Genomic DNA, 19,887 nt, shown 5'->3' with positions numbered 1-19,887 from the left:
TGGCTGTTGCTGCAACGGGCTCGCTTGTCATGGTATCCATGTCAGACAAAGGTGCTGTTTCAGGGTCGCGACCTAGCCATCAGAGCAAATACCTTTTTTCAAGTTGCCCGGCGGTATATTCTTGATATGGTTTTGATCGTTGCAACTTGCAACCGGGTTGAATTTGTATTCGCACATAGATGCTCAGAAGCACTTTCGGCCGTTACCTGAAAATCATCTTCCTGGGGCGAGCCGGTCTTTCTGGCTTTTGACATGATAGAAGGTCAATTGCTGACAAGCCAGCTTGGCGTTCACAGGCCCAATTGTCTTGCTTTCCCTTGAGAGCGCAAAAACGCGAAGGTGTGGTCCGTTAGCACAGAGCTGCTCTGAAAGCCAGCATATTTTACATAACCGGCAGTGACAGCTCCGAACATTATCAATGTGGCTCACTTATCTCTGATGCAGCGTCCGGGCGTTTGAAGAAAAGCTGATCGAGATACACCTCCCTTTCTCCACCCATGTCCATTGCCGAAAGGCCCTTGGTGGCCCATTGCCATGAACCTGTCCCCTGCGGATTCGTGTCTCTGATCATCAGACAAGCCCAGGCGAGAGCGTCCTCATCACAATCCTCCAGATCGGATTTTTGGTTCAACGAGGCAATTTGCATCGTCACGTTGTGTTCCGACGAAAAGTTGCTCCAGCGGCGCACAGTCCTTTCCAACCAATTCACATAAGATTGAATTGCCACTGCAATCACTCGCTCGGTAGTGTTCAGACCCGACATTGCCAGGACGTCGTGAGCCAGCTCGGTCATAGAATCGTGGGGACCGGGAGACGAGCTGTTATTCGCGAGCCACTGGCAGAAGATCTCTAGGAAGTTGATGCACTGGAGGCTGAGGCGGCAGTCGAAAGCCAGGCGAGCCAGTCCCGGTGGGTATTTTGATATTTTGGCTCGCAAGGCTTGAGGGAAAGGTTTCGATGGATACTCCACAAAGGAGTCATTGGAAAGCTGAAGGCCTTGCGCTTCGTCCTGGCTGCGTTGGGTTTGTTGACGATGTAAGACGGCTGCAGATTCGAACATTCTGGCATTCGAGGCCATGTTAGAGAGGTATAAAAGCGTAGCTGTGCTTATGATATCTTACCCAACAGCCGATATTTTCAGAAAGCCACTCCACCCCAAGTAATCAAGCCCTCCACGCAAGGCGACAATGCGCCGAACGCCCTGGACATGTGCATCGAAAGCGGCATGATCGTTCAACATACGCTGTGATCATTCTGTCAGCAAGCCTACGAGTCGACTTTCGGGAATCTCAGGGTTGGTGGAGGGGGTGAGTAGCCATACATAGACCACAGCCATGGGGAAGATGGTGGCAAGAACGATATCGCTTGTGCTGGTCTCCGGATCTTGCAGTGCTTCTCGCAACTGAACGACAGCATTATTCAGGTGGTAGAGAGCAGCTCTCGAAAGACGTGCTGTGCTGTCCATGTGTAGTCTCTGCATTGTCAAGTTCAAGGCGATCATTGAACTGCAATACATGCCCGTTTCGAGCACATTAATCCTCATGAAGTGATGCTGAGTATCGTTGTAGTTGCCCAAGCGCAGTGCAAGCGGGCACAAGACTTGGAAATCTGTCCCATAAGCGTAAAAATACACAGGATGTCTCTGAACAGCACTTACGGTGGTCAAACCCCGTCATTGCATCGCAAGTGTTTTTCACGGGGAGAGTCCAGAAAGGGTCATCTCGCAAGCCCCCAATTTGATAGAACAGCAGAGGTGGAGATGCATCGGATACCTCAACGTAGCTTAGCAGCTCGGCGTTTCGCCTGCGAGCTGCGTCTCTTATTGCGTGGCGTCTTTTCTCATGTTTGATGTGGGCGTGGTGAGCGTTTATGGCAGCCAATTCGCTGCTACGCTCGAAGTTTCTTATGTTTCTGTTGATGAAAGTGACGGGCATAGCGGTTTGCTGGGGGGAGATCGAGGCATGTTATTGACAGAGTGTGATGAAGGAATAGCGAGCAGCGTTCTTTCTGCCTCCTTCACCGAATTCAGGATGTGGTAGAGACCACGTCTGCCATTCCGTTTTGGTATGCGAGTGATGCCGCCTTGTTCTCATCCTCGGCTAGCCGTAGGCGGTAAGTGTCCACACCCTTTCGTGCTACCCACAACGAAGTCGTGTTTCCATTATGGACCTCAGCTTTTAACATCTTCAGTATTCTCCATACCCAGGTATATACAAGTCAACACTTCTTCGAAAGTGATGGAGGCTGATCACACATTCAACATAGCCAAGGATTACCGTCACGACAGCAGCTAGTTGTTCGGTTTCCCTGCCACGCTTCTTCCGAAAGCGCGACACCAATTTTCAAACGTGCTACGGTTAATCACTTCCCCGTCCAGGAAGCGTTGACTACTCATCCACTCGTCTCTCGTCTGTATCGTCGCATTCGCGACCCACCAGGTCTGAGTGACAAACAGTCCACACAAAATTGGCTGATTCGAGGCTTCAATTTGACCTCCAATTCTCAGGACCTTCTCTGCCATTTCCTGACACCCGGACTCCAGCACGCTGAACCTAGCTGGAGCAAGGGCAATTAGAAGCCTAGACATTAAAATTACGCAAGAGAGATATGTCCCGAGCAGTTGTACACGGCGCACCATGCTCATAGAGAAGATGGACGGTTCGCAACGAAAGATGTCGGCTTCACGGGTGTCATCAAGTGGCACCAGTGACACTTTATGCTCGGTGTACCATCGGAGGAGGGCTGCTCTGGCGTGACAGATCCGATCGATGACAGAAGAGACTGTGCCTCGGGCGACCGGGTGGCGCGAGCAGATGAGCTCTTCTGCTGTTTTGAACATACTTGGTGCTGAGACTAGATGGCCCCAGAGCGACATGACCAGCTCAGTCCTCTCCCCCCACAGATCGTTGGGCAGGATGGCGGAACGAAAGACTTCTCGCCAAGCTTCCTCGGCTAAAAAACATGGCGTGCCGTTGATCAGCGCTTCCGTCACCTGCCAGCGAGCTTTTGTCAGCCAACCTACTGTCGAATTGGCGGCGCCCGTTACAGTACGTTCCGTCAAGAAAAAAAGATGGCTTACAATTGGCCCTGCTTGAGCCACAAAAAGAGCCTTCTCGAAATCTGTATTAAACCGATCTGGTCCGCGGTGTTCGATCAATCGTGCCGCACCTCCAGCATGGTGTATCCAAGACTTCCCTCTTTGGGTATCTAAAAGCTTGACGGCTGTGTCAGTCGTGGCTCAGAGACGCATTATGTGGCTAGGTCACCTCAAAAATACCCAATAGCTCTGTTGCGCAGAGGGTCTCGGGTTTCATGCACAACTCTCTGTCGTCCAGTGCCGCTTGCAAGCATTTCAGTGCCTTAACATACCGGGACGCCACGGTCGGTCCTCCACTTGGCACACGATTGCTGTCGACAATCCCTCTGAGTCTCTCGACAACACAGTCGGCCGCATAGGTCAGGCTTGGCGTCTGCCCATACCGGCTGGGCACGAACGACAGTAATGAGTTTCCCCCATACGGGAATATGAAAATGTCTCGCATGTGGACGGGGTCCGACGTGAAGTGGGAGACCTTGGCAAGACCAAGGTGGAGACTCGCCAGGGGACAGATATTGAGGATAGAGAAATGGGCGGAGACGATGAGGTGCGAATAGTCAGCCTGTAACAGGCTGGGCGGATCGAGATCACGCAGTCCTCGGCGGTCCATCTGCAAATGCTTAGACTGGCTGTGCTCCTGATCTTCCGGGGAGGAGGACTGTGTTGGATGCAGAAAGTTCGGGAGCTGTCTGAGATTGTGCTTTCCGTAGGTGCCTCTCCGTCGCCGTGCAGCCGCCACCTTTTTCATTGCCTGTTTCCGGATGCGGACACGAGTAGCCTGGCTCGGCGACAGCTGCGCCGGAGTGGAGTTGATGAACTCAAACATCGGGATTTGGGAATTATGCCTGTAACGTCGTGTGGCAGGCCCAAGGTGTACTAATCGCGGCGTGGGAGAAAGTGCTCCCTGACGGGCCTTTCTGTGAACGATCTTCAAGGGTGTTTCGTCGCTTACGACGGAGAATCCGGCTCAGAGCTTTCTCGTCGATCATGTACGTACCTCTTATCAACCTCCCTTCCGTTGTCTGAGGATTGGCGAAGGTGAAATTTAATTAAGGGTGAGATGCTCGAACGGAGCCGCCAGATTTTCCCGACTAATATATAACGTAGCGCGGTCCCACCTGGATGAGGCCGGGGTACTGGTGTCCGTACATGGTTAGACTATTATGGCTGGGCCGCTACCGAATCAGCGGGTCAGTCGAGCGTCAGCGTCCCATTGACTACTTTCATAGATAACTAATCATACAACATCCTCCCACAAAGTGTGTTCCTGTTGAAACGGTGCCTCGGACCCTGACACATATGATGATCCTAATACTGAAACGGTAAGCGCGGAAAACTGACCTGCTGATTTCCTTTGGCAAGGGAGGATCTCAACCCCTGGATCAACAACACTGGGGCATGGAGATACATGTGCCACTCTTGGAGAATTCAAAAGTCTACATGGCGAATTCCAGGAGACCGCCGTAGGACGTAAACGGGCCTTTCGTCCTTACACATAGGAGTAAGTGATGATTAAATGCCTAAGATAGCTTTTCCACTAAGTGCTGCTATACTTTAGGATTACCACGGCCCCTGCTGCTTCTTATAACCATAGTAAAAATGGACCAGATGAACTTTCGGATCTTCATATCTCTGGTATCTTCTTCGGACTAAGGCCTTGGATTTTCTATACCAAAACAAACGAGTGAGACTGGCCGCCCTGAAAGAGCTAATATCCAGCAAGGTACTTGTGAGACGGCAATTGCTAATAGGTTGACTGCGGGCGGTGCAGTCCATTATAACATGTCCCAATCAAACTGCCAGCCTCGTCTGTATCTGCGGCAACGGGCTTTCAGCCATTACCCAGTGGCATCAAGGGCTTTCCACTCGATCTTACTCAACTCGAGTCAGCTCTCCCGTGAAGACGTCAAAAATGAAACCCTGAGCGTTCTCCGACAGCTCCTTCCGAATAAGGGGCGACTGCCTCAGCTCAGCGAGATCCTCCCGAATGCTTCCCTCGAGGCTATATGACATGTCAGCTTAATCTAGATTACTCTTTGGACATATTCATCCTAGTCTTAGAGATGAAAGGAGGTAAAAGAACGCACTCTCCGATTGCCGCGGGATCCAACTCATCAACAAGTTTGTCACAACCGGGGCCCGCACGTTCCTTGATCTGCTTCCGCATCGAGTCATCCGTGTATCTGCTGGCACCACAATCCGTATGATGGATCACTGCAATTTCATCGAGCCCGACGATGATATCGAGCACAGCGATGTCTTTAATCGCGTGTCTAGCGCGTCCTCCTCCGTTGCGGTGGCATATAACCTCTGTTTGAATTAGAAACTCATAGTCTTGGATGGTGCAGGAAATCAGGGTGGAGGGCAGAAGAAGAGAGACGTATGGAGAGAGCCCACAACTGAATATCACAATTTCAAGCAAGGATAAGGGAAGAAGATAATGCTTACCACCACCCTTCAAGTTGAAAATCAATTCAGGGATACAGCGTGGATCGATGCACGATACTTTTGGATGACGCCGAGCGGGTTAGCTACCTGTCCTTGTCGGTAGATGGGAGAAGGCCACCAGCATTCTGAGTGAAACATACTGACCAGAGTCCCACTCATCTTGATGCCTTTCGCGCGTCGCTCGGCAGAAGAGAGCAAAGGTGTATGGGTCTTCTTCGTCTCCCTGCAAATTCGTTAGAGAAAAGAAGACAAAGTGACAAGCACGAAGCATATGGAACAAAGGAGAGTAGTTGACTGACTTGCTCCGCTCAACGAGCTCCGCAATCGTCGGATATGGCATTTCTTTTGTTGGTGATGTGGAACAAATTCGATGATTCCTGCTTCTCGAGATTTCGCATATAGATCGACTACTTGTACAACAGTCTTGACTCTCTGTTCCGGACGGCTGGATGTGTCTTTTATGTCCATGAGTCCTTCAAATACGATAATGATCTGGATCTATTTTCTGGCGAAGGAGGGAGGAAACGTCGGTCGATACCGTCTTAGGTCATTGGTACCCCGGTACGGATTGCGTTGACAAGTGGCCGTGTGACTCCTTAGAATGCTGATCGATGTCTTGAGCTTGGGAGCGTGGTCAAGTCTGACTAGAAAATCTGACCATATCAGAAAAAGGCATGCACTGGAGCCTTCAGTGATCCACCTTCACTTAGGCGTGTAACACTGTCAGTCAGATGTGATGGAGTGCTCAATCGGGGTTACGTGCGAGGAACAAAAACTCATTGCATAAACACCGGACTAGTATGCAAGCGCTAAGCATATTCGGAAACTGGTACCCTGGCTTGCACAAAGCTTGTCGCGTGAAGTCCTCCTAACTAGTCGCTTACAGGCGTCACCTAGACACGCTGCATATTTGAGTCCTAAGTGTCAGAAATCTCATTGGCTCTGCTTCGAGGTAGTATGGTGGTGCTGTCACTACCCCCATACAACGAACTGAGGCGCGGAGGCACCGGGCATCAAGGCCGGGCCATAACTGCGTTGAAGGATGCCATACCGAAATAAAGAGGCTTGAGACCAAACATCGGGACTGACGTAGTATAAAAGGGGAGCAAGGACCGAACGTAGGAAGACCAAGGCGTACGGCAGTCATACAACAACACTTCAAGTACAAACATTGAGCTCCTCAGCCTCGCTCTCACCTCGTTCACAATGATAACCAGCATCCCTGCCCCTCTTGCCGGCCGCGTTGCCATCGTTACTGGAGGCTCTCGGGGGATAGGAGCAGCTGTGGCAATTGACTTTGCACGAAAGGGCTGTTCGCACATTGCCATCACTTACTTGGGCAACATCGACGCCGCCAACCAAGTGGTCTCATCCATCCGTGACATATCGTCCGACATCAAAACGGCACTTATCAAAGCGGATGTTACGTCGGAAACGTTCGGGCCGGATGTGGTCAAAGCAACACTTACCTCCCTTGCCGTGGACCATATTGACATCGTCGTCTCGAATGCGGCTTTAACCGATATGAACACGCTCCAGAATATCGAAACTCACACTAAGGAGGCCTTCGATCGGTTCATGACAGCAAACGTCTGGACTCCGCTCCAATTATCGCTCGCTGCCATTCCGCATATCCCAAGGGGGGGAAGAATCATCACCATCTCCAGTGTCGCCAGCAAGCGGCCAAACGTGAGTTTCTCTTTTGACAATTTCTTTTGTTTTCGAGGTGTGCTTGCAAGTTTCGGCCTCGCCTGAACATGCATTTTGTTGTTCGCGCTCGTCTGGCTACCTTAAAACTGACTCATAATGTCCGAGGTGACCTAGGCCGACCCATTGGTGATATTGGGCGCGACAAAAGCAGCATCGGACTCAATCACACGCGCCCTCGCAGCCAAGTTCCCGCGTCAGACAGGCATCACGATCAACAGCATCGCTGTCGGCCCGACAAATACCGATGCCATACGTCTGGGCATGGCAAAGTTACCCAAAGAGTGGGCACAAGCGTTGTACGAGAGAGCCACAGCGGAAAAACGCATCGCGGAGGTTGATGATATTACCGGTGTGGTTAGTTGGGTGGCTGGTCCGGATAGCAAGTGGGTGAATGGCAACTTTGTACCTTGCAGCGGTGGGAGTATGTTGGAGCTACAGGGTTGAACAGGGCGCTTGGTGGAAAGTAAGTAGTTGTGCGGCTCAAAAGGTCGCACAGGTACGAGGTACTGGACGATGAATCCGCTGTACTACATTTACTGGATTCACTGGTGGACAATTCGTCAGCCTATAGAGGATCCGCTAGGGCCAGCAGCCCATACTGAGCAGTTCATCTCCCACGGAAAGGTAGCAGCGATTGCGTTGCAGACCTGACAGCGGCAACCATTTACCCTTTTGATCTTGTTCACTTAAAGGATAGGCGAATACGATGTAGTGGAACCAAGCACACCAATAAAGAGCCCTAAAGCCGTCTTTGGATGGCTTCGTCGTGACCACTTCTCCTAGGACATTTACAGCGTCATTTTTCAAGGTTGAAATAAGACAGATGTTCTCCTTGGATCACCGACCGCTGCTTCTGAACGATTTTCTCTCACAGCCTCGTGAACCTGCCATGCATACAATACAAAGGCGCTGAAGTAGCCGCGATGAATATTCCCTTTAGCTGCAAACCCGTTCGAGGGAATGAGATCATCCGCCGTCACACCGACAGCAACGACTCTGCGGAGGTGACTTTCTACTCAGCTCCTAGCGGATATTGACCGCTGACTGAGCTGCATCCTCTGAGGCGTGTGGATAGCACGAACCCAATGCCCTTACCACTCCCGCTAACGGAGTCGCTTTCAAAGAAATCTCACCACGTATTCCCCTCACAGTCGGTACGGGCAAGCCAGTCATACCTTCTTCAATCGTCTCATCTCATCTATATTTCGCAAGTCAACCTTCTTCCGGCACTTAATGTACATTAGGTAGCTCGACCTTGGAAATAGCGTCACGTGCGCTGCACGAGCCCTCTCGACAATACGAATACGTCGTATCGCTACCTAGGTAACCTGTCCCGTACCTAGGTAGAGCATTGTATGGTTACGAGTGGACAGCCAAGAGAGGCTAGCGGGCTTCAGTACCAGCCAAAAGTTAGACCGCGAGAGGAAGCGTCGCCTGTCTCCTGTGGCTTTTGTTGTGGATGGGATGCGCCTTGTCGTTCGTTCTGGGCTCGGGCAGGCGATAGAAAAGTCAGGGTTAGGAAAAAGTATATATCGAGGCAGTCAGTCTTCTTTTCTGAGGTTGAAGAAGAGGAAGGTGCTGCAGCAGCAGCAGCAGCAGCAGCAGCAAAGCCCCCAAAGGACTTCTCCAACATTATTCATCTTCCCTCTGCAAAGTCGACTCTTTCGCTGAAAAAGACAAATCCATCTTTTCAAACTCTTGACTACCTCCCTCGAGTGCGCGAAGTGTTACCAAAATGGACTCAAAGCTCGACATCCCCGCTCCTGGAGGACATTACGAATCCGACGTCTCTGAGGGCTACGACGATTGCCCCCCAGCCTACCGCAGGGACTCGGAATCGTCGACCGAGCGCTCGCTGTACGACGAGAAGGATGAAGCTCTATTCGCGAGTCAAGCAATCTCCAACCACGCCGTCATCCGGGAGTACGGATGGTACCACCCGCGCGTGCTGAGTCGGGGCCTCGTGATCATGGACGATGCCGCGTCGACGCCAACGAGCAAAGCGCCACTGTACTACGTCGAGGTATCAGAGTTTACGCCCAAGAAGCCCGATGTGATCCTGCACGCTTTCCCACACACCACCTCCACAACTACGGTGACGGGCATAACGCACGATGAGCTCGACCATCTAGCCAGCACGGGCGAATCAGGCCCCGTAGTCGGGGTCGCGCGCTTCCCCAAGCTCTCGCGCCATATCACGGTCGGGCTGGGCGATCCGTCATTCAACAACTCAGCGATGACATACATCGAGGTCCGCAACGCCAACCTCATGACTCACGGCGAATACCACATGACGCTGGACGGGCGGTCGTACGCGTGGAAGCGGACGCACTCCGCCGCCGCGGGGGTCGAGGGCAGCAGCAACGCGGCGCGACTCATGCTGCACCGCGATAGCTTCCAACTCGTCGACACGGCCACCAACGAGACCATCGCTGTGTTTCTGGACAATCGCTTCAAGAGCTGGCGGAAGAAGGGCAAGTTGCGCATCCTCAAGGACCTCGACGTCGACGGCCCCTATGGACCCCATGGACCACAGCCCGGCGATGGGACCAGCACCGCCCAGCAGCGGCTTAAACTACTCGTGCTCGTCAGTATTGCGGCGATTCTAGAGAAGGCGAGACGGAGGAGAAATCGAAGAAATAATGGCGGAGGAGGCGGTGGTGGGCCGTAAATCTTTTACTTTATCGTAAGGATACTGGTGCTGACGTGGTAAGGAATAGAGAGGATACGTATATAGTCTCCCTAAGAATTATCTACTTCACTAGTCCGATAATGTTATACCGTCCAAGAATAAATATGGGAATTGTCGAAGCTCGCTATGGTATCGCACTCAGATATCGTCTATTTTTACAACGGCTCGATCGGTCTTCCGCCCTTTATAGCTGCCTTTCTGCCGCCGGTCGTAACTTGCCATCCTAGCCTCGGCCAGACATTCCTTCTTGCCTGGAGACTCTTGCTCATCGTCATAGGAAGGCCAAGTTTACGAATACATCCTTTTTGATCAATTGTTTGGTTGTCCACAGCGAATTTTGACGAAAAGAGGATGGCTTGAAGAAGAATGCAAAAGGACTCAAAGCTTCCAAACGGCATATTTATCGAATTTTTCAAGACCTTTAGATCACGAATGGGATTCTAAGTGACCGACAGCATCTGTGGGGTTGGAAGCCCGAGTTACAGCAGAGGATGAAGCAAGCCCATTTTCCACCATCCACTGGGTCCAATCTACCGCGTCGTCCTGATAAACTTCAGAGTCGCCCAAGGACAACCCAGATGGCAAGGTGTTAGAAGATTTCTCAGCTGCTGGAGCTCCGCTTTGGTCGAGGTCCTTCTGACGCTCGGGGGGTTTGATCATCTCACCGCTTTCGGTCTTGTTCTCGGGAGCGTCCTGAACTGCTGTTGTCAGGGTTCAGCAAACGAAATTCCACCTCAAAGCAATGTCTCAATTCAACGCACCAAATCCATTTCCTAGCTCTGCATTCTGCACCGCCTGTCTGGCTAGCTGTGAAAGCTCGGCGTATGCATCGAACGCTGCTTCCGCGGGCAAGAAGAGTTTCATGTTCTGGAAGTATGCGGCTGCAATGTCTATCAAAGCAATGTCATCGTGCGCGGAGCGCGAGAGTGAATTGGCCATCACATATGCGAAGAGGGTCACCAAGGCAGCCGATGGCTGATGGATAGCCAAGCTGTAATGTTGCAGTCCAGTCAATGAATATTCAGGGCCTCGGTCTGCTCGGTTGCTACCACAGCAGGTAATTAGACTTACCAGCTTGGTGTAGACGTATCCACGTGGATGTGTTGTGTAAGTTGCAGCGACTGCCTGGTGGCATCCAAGAACACTCCGATTCTCCTGTCGATCTCCCTTAGGGCTTCCTGGGTTCCCTTTCGACGAGCCTGAAGTTTGGCGTACCCTCCTCTCTCGCAGATTATGGGCTCGACAAGTCGCCTCTCAAGAGCGAAGATAGCAGTGTTATAGAGAGAGTGGAAGATGACATTCTGAAAGGTGGAGTGACAAGGGATTGTCTGTGTCGATCTGAAGGGGTCTGGAGTCTTGAAGGCCGGGATGGTATCGTGCCATTGTGTTAATTGCTCTTCGATTCTCCTCATCGCTGTGAGCATTGAGTGAGTATTACGGGTCAAAGCTGCTTCAGAGTGAAATTCTCGCACGATGTTGGAACATATCTGTGCGTAACGGCAGACTGCGAGGAATACATCGAAGCTTGATTCCATGTGAGCGGGAGGAGTCATTGACTGCACAATCCGTGCACCCCGAGGTAATGGGCGACTAACGTGGCAATCATCAATGGCCTATGCTGTTTGATGAGCAACAAGGCCAACCGAAAAGGGTAGGATCCGGGCATACTGATGGCCTTCCCAATCGTAGCACGGCAGTCTTTTCAAGGAAATAGACAATCCAGAACACAAGGGCCCCCTGGTCGATGCCGGAGTCTTTGTCCTCACTTGAATTCTTATGCATCTTCAAGCTGAATGCTAATTGAGCAGCATGTCTGCAGAAATGGTATTCGTCTTGGAAACAACCAACTGTTCGGGCTAGAATTGCCTGCTCAGCCGTCATCAGCTCTGCCACAGTCTCATCCTCTCCTAAGGGCGGCACGCACAATAGCTGCAAAGGCCTGTGCAAGAATTTTAGCTTGCATTCAGAGATGACGGCAGCAACGATGTCAATAGAAGTACTTGGACAGTGGTTATGCTGGGAATGGCGTGACGGGCCCTCCATGCATAATTCAAGGCATTCTGCAGGTATCGACGGGCTCGAATGACACGACTGTTTGCTCCAGTGATTTGCGGCCTTTGCGGTTTCTGTGGGGAGTCTGCTAGACTTCCCAGTGCTGCAACAGCATAAAACAGCGCGAGCCACGAATCGTCGGTAAGGGTGCCATGCTCAAACCGTTTGATTGCAGACTCAAACACTGGCCGGTCAAGAAGCGGCAGGACCCCGCAAAGCTTTCAGTGCTCCACGACATGTTCAAATTGGAGTCTGTACTTACACCTGGATCCTCTCAAAGTATGCTATCACAATACGTCAACAGGGGCCTTGAGTTGCAGAAAAGAATGGGCCTACCCGTGACACAGCTCGCCATGTTCTCATGTACTGCAGGGCCCCCGGCAACTCGATCAGACATTATTACCTCGGATAAGTCTTGTGCCTCCACGGCGTCCCTCGATGCCTCTGGCGAGCGAACATCAGGTGCAACAGGCAAAGTGGTCGTGCTAGTTGCAGGTAGGCTACCCGTCTCGGAGATATTCCCTGGGAAAAAAGTTGGGCCAGAAGAGAGGCCTATTATCGGTGGAAGGGAAGTGTTATCAAGGTGATTCCAACTCAGGGATAGAGTGCTAACAACTTGCCGACGAGCTCGCCATTTCCCTGGATTACTTAAGTCTCTCCTCTCGTTAAATCTTTTGGGTTTGTAAAAAGTCCACTTACTCCATCTGGTAATGGCATTTTGCTCATTTTCCCACAATTCTCAGCTGGTGACGACGAAAAGCTACCGAAACGGTCTGCAGTCTCCGGGTCCTGAGGAGTAGCCTGCACCGCAGAGCCAGTGCGGGTTGGATCGTATTTGGAATGCTGAGAGGGAAATTCATCGCACACAGAAGTGCTCGAGGAAGAGGACCCTTGCATCGAAGACGTCTCGAATCTGCCGAGAATGTCGGCCACCGCGGGGAATAAGGACTCCATATAAAGAGGACGAATGGTCGACGACGTTTGGTCGTGGTCGGCACCTTCAAGCTCTGTTTCAGATACACAATCACAAAATGTGGTGACTGAAGTCGATCTTCAGTTTGTTTTCTTGGAGAATCTTCTGTCTGAACGGCGTATTGGCTCAGAGTGGTCTGGGCCTCTATCTGGAATGATGTCGATACGTTTCGCCGATTTGCAAGGCTCTTATGGCGTCCCTTTCCTACATTCTAGGCTCAAACGGATGGTTACTCTATCATGCCTCTAGTCGGAGCGCAAGAAGCTACCATCTCCCCGTAAAGCATCCCGCTAGATGTATGAAAAGTCTCCACAAGCCCATAGACCACTGAAGACTTACATTTGATTTTACTGAGCCAGAGCAGCCATTACAGACCCTCTTCATCCAACGCAGTTGGAGGGACTTCCCAGAGAAGGTGAATTATTAATAACGGGTCGATCTGGCTTGAATGAGTGCCGATGGAATTCCGCGTTCATGTGAACCGAGCTTCATCCGGGGAAATGATGCTCTGTGGCAAATCATCTACGAGGAAAATCGCCTGACAAGACCTGATCGGCATCACATGAAAGCCCAGGGTGTCTTGACATTTCGGAACCTTGTCCAGACGTCTTCGGAAATTGTGGGCGCAGCGTATGAGCACGGATCAAGCCCCACCTCACCCTGACCGATGCCTACACGGACAACCGGTGCCCAGCATCAGCGGCTGCGACACTCTGTTCCATCTGGTCTGCTTCAATCCTCGGTCCGAAGCACGCGAGAAGGGAGAGGTTGGGGGGAAAGGATAGGTGGAGGCGGTAAAATTCTGCAGCCCAGGTCGTGGTCGAAATGGATGGCCGGCCTCCGGAGAACGGTTTCCTATTCCCTACCGTGGTTACCTAGGTAATTTTATATATACGCTTCGACCTAAACTCACCAAAAATGTTAGCATCCCATTCAGTTTGGCTTTCCATTGAACCGTGAAGCGGGGATCCCGTGGACAGCCAGCTGCCGAGATGAACGGGCAGTCCAAGGCAAGGGGCGCGGGTCTTGACGACCTCACCATCGACAACCTCACCCCCCATGTCATCCGCATGAGCACTGGTATCGACAATATTCGAATCAACTATCTCATCACGAAGCTGATTCAATACACCCATGACTATGTGCGTGAGGTGCAGTTGCAGACAGAAGAGTGGGAAAATGTTTGGCAGTATCTCACAAGGGTAAGTGTGGCATACCACATCTTTGGATCTTGCTCGGGCGTTTGCCTCGCTGAACATTGTCTAAACCTTACCCCAAACATGTAGGTTGGTGCAACTTGCACTCCCGAAAGACAGGAGTTTATTTTGCTCTCCGACATCCTCGGAATATCTGCCTTGGTCGATGCAATCAACAGCAACCAGACCCCGGAAGCAACAGAGACCTCGATTCTAGGGCCTTTCCACAACGACGCCGCCCATCTCCTCGAGAATGGGCAGTCCATCACGTCGAACCATGGAGCTGGCGAACCAATGCTGATTCGAGGCAAGATCATGGACACCGCGGCGAATCCCGTGGAACACGCCCTGGTCGATATCTGGGAGACCGACGGCAATGGGTTCTACGACATGCAAAACCCAGAGTACGCGGGTCCAGACTGCCGCGGGAAGTTCTATACCGACCGAAATGGTGACTTCTTCCTCACGGGTGTCCGACCTGTTGATTACCCGATCCCCAGTGACGGCCCGGTCGGCGACCTGCTCGCCTTGCTCAACAGACATTGCTTCCGTCCGGCTCATGTGGTGAGTTCCACACGCCGTCCCTATTCTTGGTCGGACGGGAGCAAAATCCACGTACGTGGCTGATCTTTTTCACAGCATTTTATGGTCAACCATCCTTCTTACGAGAAACTGACTACCGCGGTCTACTCGAGGGAGAGTACATACATCACAAGTGACTCTGTATTCGGAGCCAAGACCAGTCTGCTGGTTGACTTCATCTGGACCGAAGATCCCTCGCTCGCAAAGCAGTACAACATAAAGGCGATTTCGAAAGAGATTGATGGCGAGATGAGAGAGGGTTTCTGGCTGCTCGAACACACTTTTATACTTGCACCGCGCCGATCGCGCGAGGGAGCCGAGACTACACAGCCAGCGCAGGCTTGACCGTTAGATTGCTAACCAGACTCACGTCCTGCATGAAAAATCAATAGAATTCAACTGTAATTTCGGGATTAGAGCAAACACCGGCTGTTACCTCCTTTCAAAGATTGTGCTTGAGCTACTATGGCTCTAAATGGTGACTAATTATCATGGGTTTGATTCTGGCCGAGCATTGTAACCCCCCTATTTCCCTCCCAACTTTTTTTTCTTCTCAAAATGAAGAGTCGAATAACGTGTTCATGCACGTGTGGGATGGACTTGGGAGTTTCATAGGTATTCTTGAATTTTGCGAGGTATTTTGAAACTGATGTAAACTCGGTTTCTTGACGTGTAGATAAAGTTCTCCTATGGCATGATCCATCTACTAGCCACCTCGAGGGCATGTGTGTTTCCTAATACTCACCCACCATCGTCTTTCTGTCTTGTATGACTGCTTTCCAGGCTGGAGTCTCAAAGGCTCGCTCTGCAAACCTCGCCACCTTTGGCGGGAACAAGTTGTCGCGTTTGACATCTTTCATGCGCGCAAGGAAAACAACGAGATGGGCGTCGAAAGCGGTGGGAGCATCTCCGAACAGCCAGATACAAGGGGCATCAGGAACCATGGATTCCACTTCAGCTAAGAAGTTCTTTGCTCGTGTAACCATGTCCTGGACGACTTCCGGCACGATGCCGCCAATTTTGTCCCTGTCAAGACTGTTCACACATCGCATTTCGAGTCAGCACGGAAGTGACCTTCGCAGGTTACGAGACATTGGGCCGGCTTACACGGTGAGTTTAAACTTCAGGGCCTCTCGATAACGCTCGGAGATCCCAGGCATCTGCAGACGTCGAACGACGGCAGCCTTCATACCTGCGGCCACCGTCGGCCGCCCGGGGAAGGATAAAGAAAAGAAGTTTAGGGCATGCAAGTCGACAAGGAGACGCCGGATGAGCTGTTCGTGCTCCTTCGGAATCAGACTTGGATACCTCTCCGCCATGTATTCGGTGATTTCCAGACTATCAGCAATTGGCTTTTTCAGGAGAGCTGGGCTGTAGAGGACGGGAACCTGATCAAGGATAAACATCAGCAATTGCGCCAAAAATTGACGGAGGGCCGGGATATCAGGCAATGGTGGTGTGAAATTAGCATAACCTACCTGGCCCTCTGGATTGATGTCACAAAGGTAATGCTCACTCAGCTGGCCCTCGTGAAAGATATCTATCACTTCCGGCACAATGGCCATCTCGGAAGCAGAATCTTTCGCTGAGCCTCGCGTCTCAATGGTATGCAGCACCATCAGCGAGCAGATCGAAAAGGGATTATAATAGAGCACATAGCTCTTCGGGTCGCTTGATCCGTCTTGAGCCATGGCAGCTGGTGGTCCGAACAAATTTTGATTGAGAAAGGCCCGGCTATCAGCTGGTGTCCAGACTGGATACTGGTCCTAGTGGCTCGAGTGTAAGGTCTGAAGACTCGAGAAGAGCAAAAGTCGCACGGAGGGGTAAATTGCCTTATGTACTTTAGATCAACATGGGCTGGGTGATGCCACCCTAACTCTTAACTCAATTGTTCTGGGCAGAGAGGAGATAATGAACAAGGAAGCTCCCGATCCAGCCGTAGTGCTCTGGGCCGCCGTCTGTGGGATGCATAGCGTCAGTCTGAGTCTGTCTGTCATTCAGCCCATTCAGGGCACCATGTATGGCCGATGTTCCCACTCCCGATAGTGTGAGCCGTCTGTTGATTCGAGGACAAAAGGGTCTCGGCTATCTCCCATTCATTCCGGTGAATATAATTCGGTGAATACCTCTTTCATGATCACTATAGTGGTGTTCATAATGCCTACCTTCGGAGGACCAGTGCTCACTCTTTCAGGGCAGGTGCGGAAAATGTGGGCAGCGGACCAGGCCCACCCGCCATCCAGGCTCAGATCAAGCACCTCCTAGGTCCCGCGCCTCGGATGCGGACGCAGAAAGGGGGGGGTAATGGGGGTTTGGGGGAGGGGGAAAGGGGGAAAGGGGGAAGGAAGTTGGAACATGGTTCTATCTGACCTGTAGCTCCTTAATACACACTTTTAGATGTGGAAGCAAGGCCTCCGAGTCAGAAGGTGGCTCGAACAGGGGCACGTATTCTAATGGAGGAGACCCATAGCACAGCCATTGGTCTTAAATCAAAGGCAAAGTCCCCTTCCTGCATACCTATCAGTCTTCACAGACACCATCACAAGACCGGAATCCAAATAAACAGAACCTCAGTTGGAAAGTAACAGTTAGTTTGTACCTTTGAGCAGCGATGTTGTCAAATCAACTTTTCCACTGACAATTACTATGGCATCAACGGAAAGGCTCTCAACATGGCACAGACTCCAAAGATGGAGACGACAGTCGTGGTCGTTGGAGGGGGCCCAGTGGGCCTGTTGACCTCTTTGCAGCTTGCGCACCATGGAACAAAGAACATCTTGCTCGAGAGGAACTTGGAGACGACCAAGTGGCCAAAGATGGATTTGACCAACGGGCGTTCCATGGAATTGTTGCGCCGAATGGGGTTGGCTGCAGACCTTCGCAAACACGGTAGAGGCTTCCCACCCCAGGCAAGCTTTCCGACAGAGACTGATGGTCATAGGGGTACCTGGAAACTTTTCGTTCGACGTCATCTGCAGCACGGGTCTTGACGAAGGTGGCGAGCTGATCCACAGATGGGTACACTGATCAGGCCATGACCAGCCTCATGAAGTTTCACGGCTAAGTCCGAGTTGTAGGAGATACCTTGTCCCGATGAGGTGCGCAAGTCGATACAGGAGAAGAACGACGGCACGTGGCCCCGAGAGGCTGGCCAGCGGATTTCTCAAGTTATCTTGGAACCCTGGTTAAGATCATTGTGCGATGCGAATCCTCTTATCCAGACTCACTATGGTCATAAAGTCGAATCTGTCAAGGAGGAGTCCGACAGCGTCACCACCTGCGTGACCGATGTCAAGACCGGCGAAGCGTATAATGTGAAGAGCCAGTACGTCGTCGGTTGTGATGGAGCAGGAAGTCGAGTCAGGAGATCGGTGGGGATCAAGCTAACTGGGGGCCCCGGGTATGCCATGCTTTTCCTTGAAACGAACAGGCTTCACTTTCTAACAATACGTGCTAATCCAGTCCCATGGGAATGCTACTGGTCCATTTCAAGTCCCGAGACACTACTCGACTGCACGTTCAGGGACAGTGGTGGCATATTTTCTTTACCAACGGTGCCATTTCCATCAGTCAGGATGAGGTTGATACCTGGACCTTCCACATCCCAATCTCCTTGGACACGGATGTGAGCCAAATTGACCCAGTCGAAGCGGTACGCAATGCCATCGGAGGGGCTCCTTTGGAAATCGATGAAGTCCTAGTAAGCAGCACCTGGCGCGGAACGCTGGCCGTTGCAGACAAGTACCGTTCGGCAAAGGGTAGAGTGTTCCTTGCCGGCGACTCAGGTATGCCGCTTGAAATAAACGGTGAGACACACGAAAAGTTGGGCTGGGAGCTGACGATTGCTAGTGCACCAAAACATCCCAACTGGTGGATACGGCATGAATACGGGACTGGGCGATGCCTTTGACATTGGCTGGAAGCTCGCTGCCTTCCTCCAGGGCTGGTGCGGAGAGGCAATCTTGGATTCATACGAGCTCGAACGACGTCCCGTGGCGCTGCGCAACGTGGAGAGGTCGGGCGTGCACATGAAAGTCCATCTTACTGTTGTTGAAATGATCAAACAGTCGAACATCGATCCTCGCACAAACACAAAGGAAGCCGAGGAGCTCAAACTTCGGATATCCGAGCACTACAAGCTTAACGACGGCGAGAACCGAGATCGTGGCATTGAGATGGACTATCGATTTCCAGACTCACCGGTGGTTATCCCAAGCCCGTCTGACGTCCCTCGTCGCTGGTCTCCGCGAGAATACGTGCCTAGCACTGTGCCTGGTTCGCGAGCACCACATGTCTTTCTGCAGGACGGCAGAACAAGCATATTCGATCTCTACGGGCCTGAGTACACGATAGTAAACTTCACTCCAAACAAGAGCGCCACGGAAGAGTTTCAAAGGCTGGCGATCGAGGCGGGAATCCCCTTGACAGAGGTCCATGTGCCGAACGAGAAGCATGCGCGAAAACTGTGGGAGAGAGACCTTGTTATGGTGCGACCAGATGGGTTTGTCTGCTGGCGGTCTGATAGAGATGCATCTCCGCCAAAGAGCGACGAGATCGCGAGCATCCTGAGGACAGTCACTGGCAAGGGGTGGACGGATGCCACAAAGACCTCGACGCTCCAACAAAGAGAAAAGTTCACGTCCACGATTGGAAATGTGGACATGAATCAGGCGGATGCAATTCAAATGCTGGGCGAGTTCCAGAAGTAGTCATTCTGAATACTTTTGTGGTGGTTCAATGCTATAGATCTTAGCTCGATTTGCTCAATCTCAGATCTTTTCCAACGATTACGCCGCCAGCATAATTCAGGCCCGCCGCAGCTGGAAGCTGAGACGGTCTACTGTGTCTACCAGTCTAAGGTACCCGAGATCACAACAATGTCGCTGTTCAATGAGATAGTCTGGTTTTATCTTCATCTGGAGTTGAAATGGTATTTGGGACACATTGAACACCGACAGGAGCGTTCATTGCCACATCTAACCTCAAGACTGTACAGTCCCCCTCTACCAAACAAGCTGCGAGGCGCACGGACGAGAACCTCTTCTCGCTCGTAACCATATCCACGGACGCCAATGAGACTTGAACGAAGAAGTAAGGTGGTTTAGGTAGAGGATTTCAGCTGTTGGACCCGGCCCGG

At 51.7% G+C, this 19,887-nt stretch overlaps 9 protein-coding genes across 9 annotated transcripts; 4 read left to right on the top strand and 5 right to left on the bottom strand.

The window, feature by feature from the left end:
- Positions 1-415: 415 nt before the first annotated feature.
- Positions 416-1,934, bottom strand: Z520_00904 (uncharacterized protein; the record flags this gene model as incomplete). The annotated part of the gene is made up of 4 exons (XM_016771423.1): positions 416-1,061; positions 1,122-1,243; positions 1,322-1,608; positions 1,658-1,934. The coding sequence occupies 4 exons, from the start codon at positions 1,932-1,934 to the stop codon at positions 416-418; spliced, it is 1,332 nt and encodes a 443-aa protein (XP_016638333.1).
- Positions 1,935-2,290: 356 nt separating this feature from the next.
- On the bottom strand, positions 2,291-3,923 carry Z520_00903 (uncharacterized protein; the record flags this gene model as incomplete). Its single annotated transcript, XM_016771422.1, has 3 exons — positions 2,291-2,992; positions 3,080-3,222; positions 3,278-3,923. The coding sequence occupies 3 exons, from the start codon at positions 3,921-3,923 to the stop codon at positions 2,291-2,293; spliced, it is 1,491 nt and encodes a 496-aa protein (XP_016638332.1).
- A 1,046-nt stretch (positions 3,924-4,969) lies between these two features.
- On the bottom strand, positions 4,970-5,885 carry Z520_00902 (uncharacterized protein; the record flags this gene model as incomplete). Its single annotated transcript, XM_016771421.1, has 4 exons — positions 4,970-5,099; positions 5,185-5,407; positions 5,686-5,768; positions 5,845-5,885. The coding sequence occupies 4 exons, from the start codon at positions 5,883-5,885 to the stop codon at positions 4,970-4,972; spliced, it is 477 nt and encodes a 158-aa protein (XP_016638331.1).
- Positions 5,886-6,751: 866 nt separating this feature from the next.
- Z520_00901 (uncharacterized protein) lies at positions 6,752-7,699 on the top strand (the record flags this gene model as incomplete). The annotated part of the gene is made up of 2 exons (XM_016771420.1): positions 6,752-7,234; positions 7,370-7,699. 2 exons carry the CDS (start codon positions 6,752-6,754, stop codon positions 7,697-7,699), a joined length of 813 nt encoding a protein of 270 aa, XP_016638330.1.
- A 1,291-nt stretch (positions 7,700-8,990) lies between these two features.
- On the top strand, positions 8,991-9,926 carry Z520_00900 (uncharacterized protein; the record flags this gene model as incomplete). The annotated part of the gene is made up of 1 exon (XM_016771419.1): positions 8,991-9,926. One exon carries the CDS (start codon positions 8,991-8,993, stop codon positions 9,924-9,926), a length of 936 nt encoding a protein of 311 aa, XP_016638329.1.
- A 447-nt stretch (positions 9,927-10,373) lies between these two features.
- Positions 10,374-11,359, bottom strand: Z520_00899 (uncharacterized protein; the record flags this gene model as incomplete). The annotated part of the gene is made up of 3 exons (XM_016771418.1): positions 10,374-10,645; positions 10,709-10,938; positions 11,019-11,359. 3 exons carry the CDS (start codon positions 11,357-11,359, stop codon positions 10,374-10,376), a joined length of 843 nt encoding a protein of 280 aa, XP_016638328.1.
- Positions 11,360-13,964: 2,605 nt separating this feature from the next.
- Z520_00898 (uncharacterized protein) lies at positions 13,965-15,095 on the top strand (the record flags this gene model as incomplete). Its single annotated transcript, XM_016771417.1, has 3 exons — positions 13,965-14,174; positions 14,259-14,732; positions 14,808-15,095. The coding sequence occupies 3 exons, from the start codon at positions 13,965-13,967 to the stop codon at positions 15,093-15,095; spliced, it is 972 nt and encodes a 323-aa protein (XP_016638327.1).
- A 389-nt stretch (positions 15,096-15,484) lies between these two features.
- On the bottom strand, positions 15,485-16,441 carry Z520_00897 (uncharacterized protein; the record flags this gene model as incomplete). Its single annotated transcript, XM_016771416.1, has 3 exons — positions 15,485-15,785; positions 15,858-16,138; positions 16,229-16,441. The coding sequence occupies 3 exons, from the start codon at positions 16,439-16,441 to the stop codon at positions 15,485-15,487; spliced, it is 795 nt and encodes a 264-aa protein (XP_016638326.1).
- A 981-nt stretch (positions 16,442-17,422) lies between these two features.
- Positions 17,423-19,459, top strand: Z520_00896 (uncharacterized protein; the record flags this gene model as incomplete). Its single annotated transcript, XM_016771415.1, has 5 exons — positions 17,423-17,639; positions 17,692-17,768; positions 17,828-18,150; positions 18,213-18,535; positions 18,600-19,459. 5 exons carry the CDS (start codon positions 17,423-17,425, stop codon positions 19,457-19,459), a joined length of 1,800 nt encoding a protein of 599 aa, XP_016638325.1.
- Positions 19,460-19,887: the final 428 nt, after the last annotated feature.

Source organism: Fonsecaea multimorphosa (genome assembly GCF_000836435.1).
Source record: "Fonsecaea multimorphosa CBS 102226 unplaced genomic scaffold supercont1.1, whole genome shotgun sequence".
Taxonomy (NCBI): domain Eukaryota; kingdom Fungi; phylum Ascomycota; class Eurotiomycetes; order Chaetothyriales; family Herpotrichiellaceae; genus Fonsecaea; species Fonsecaea multimorphosa.
Note: the sequence above shows the minus strand (reverse complement) of the source record. Positions and strands in the feature narration are given on the sequence as shown.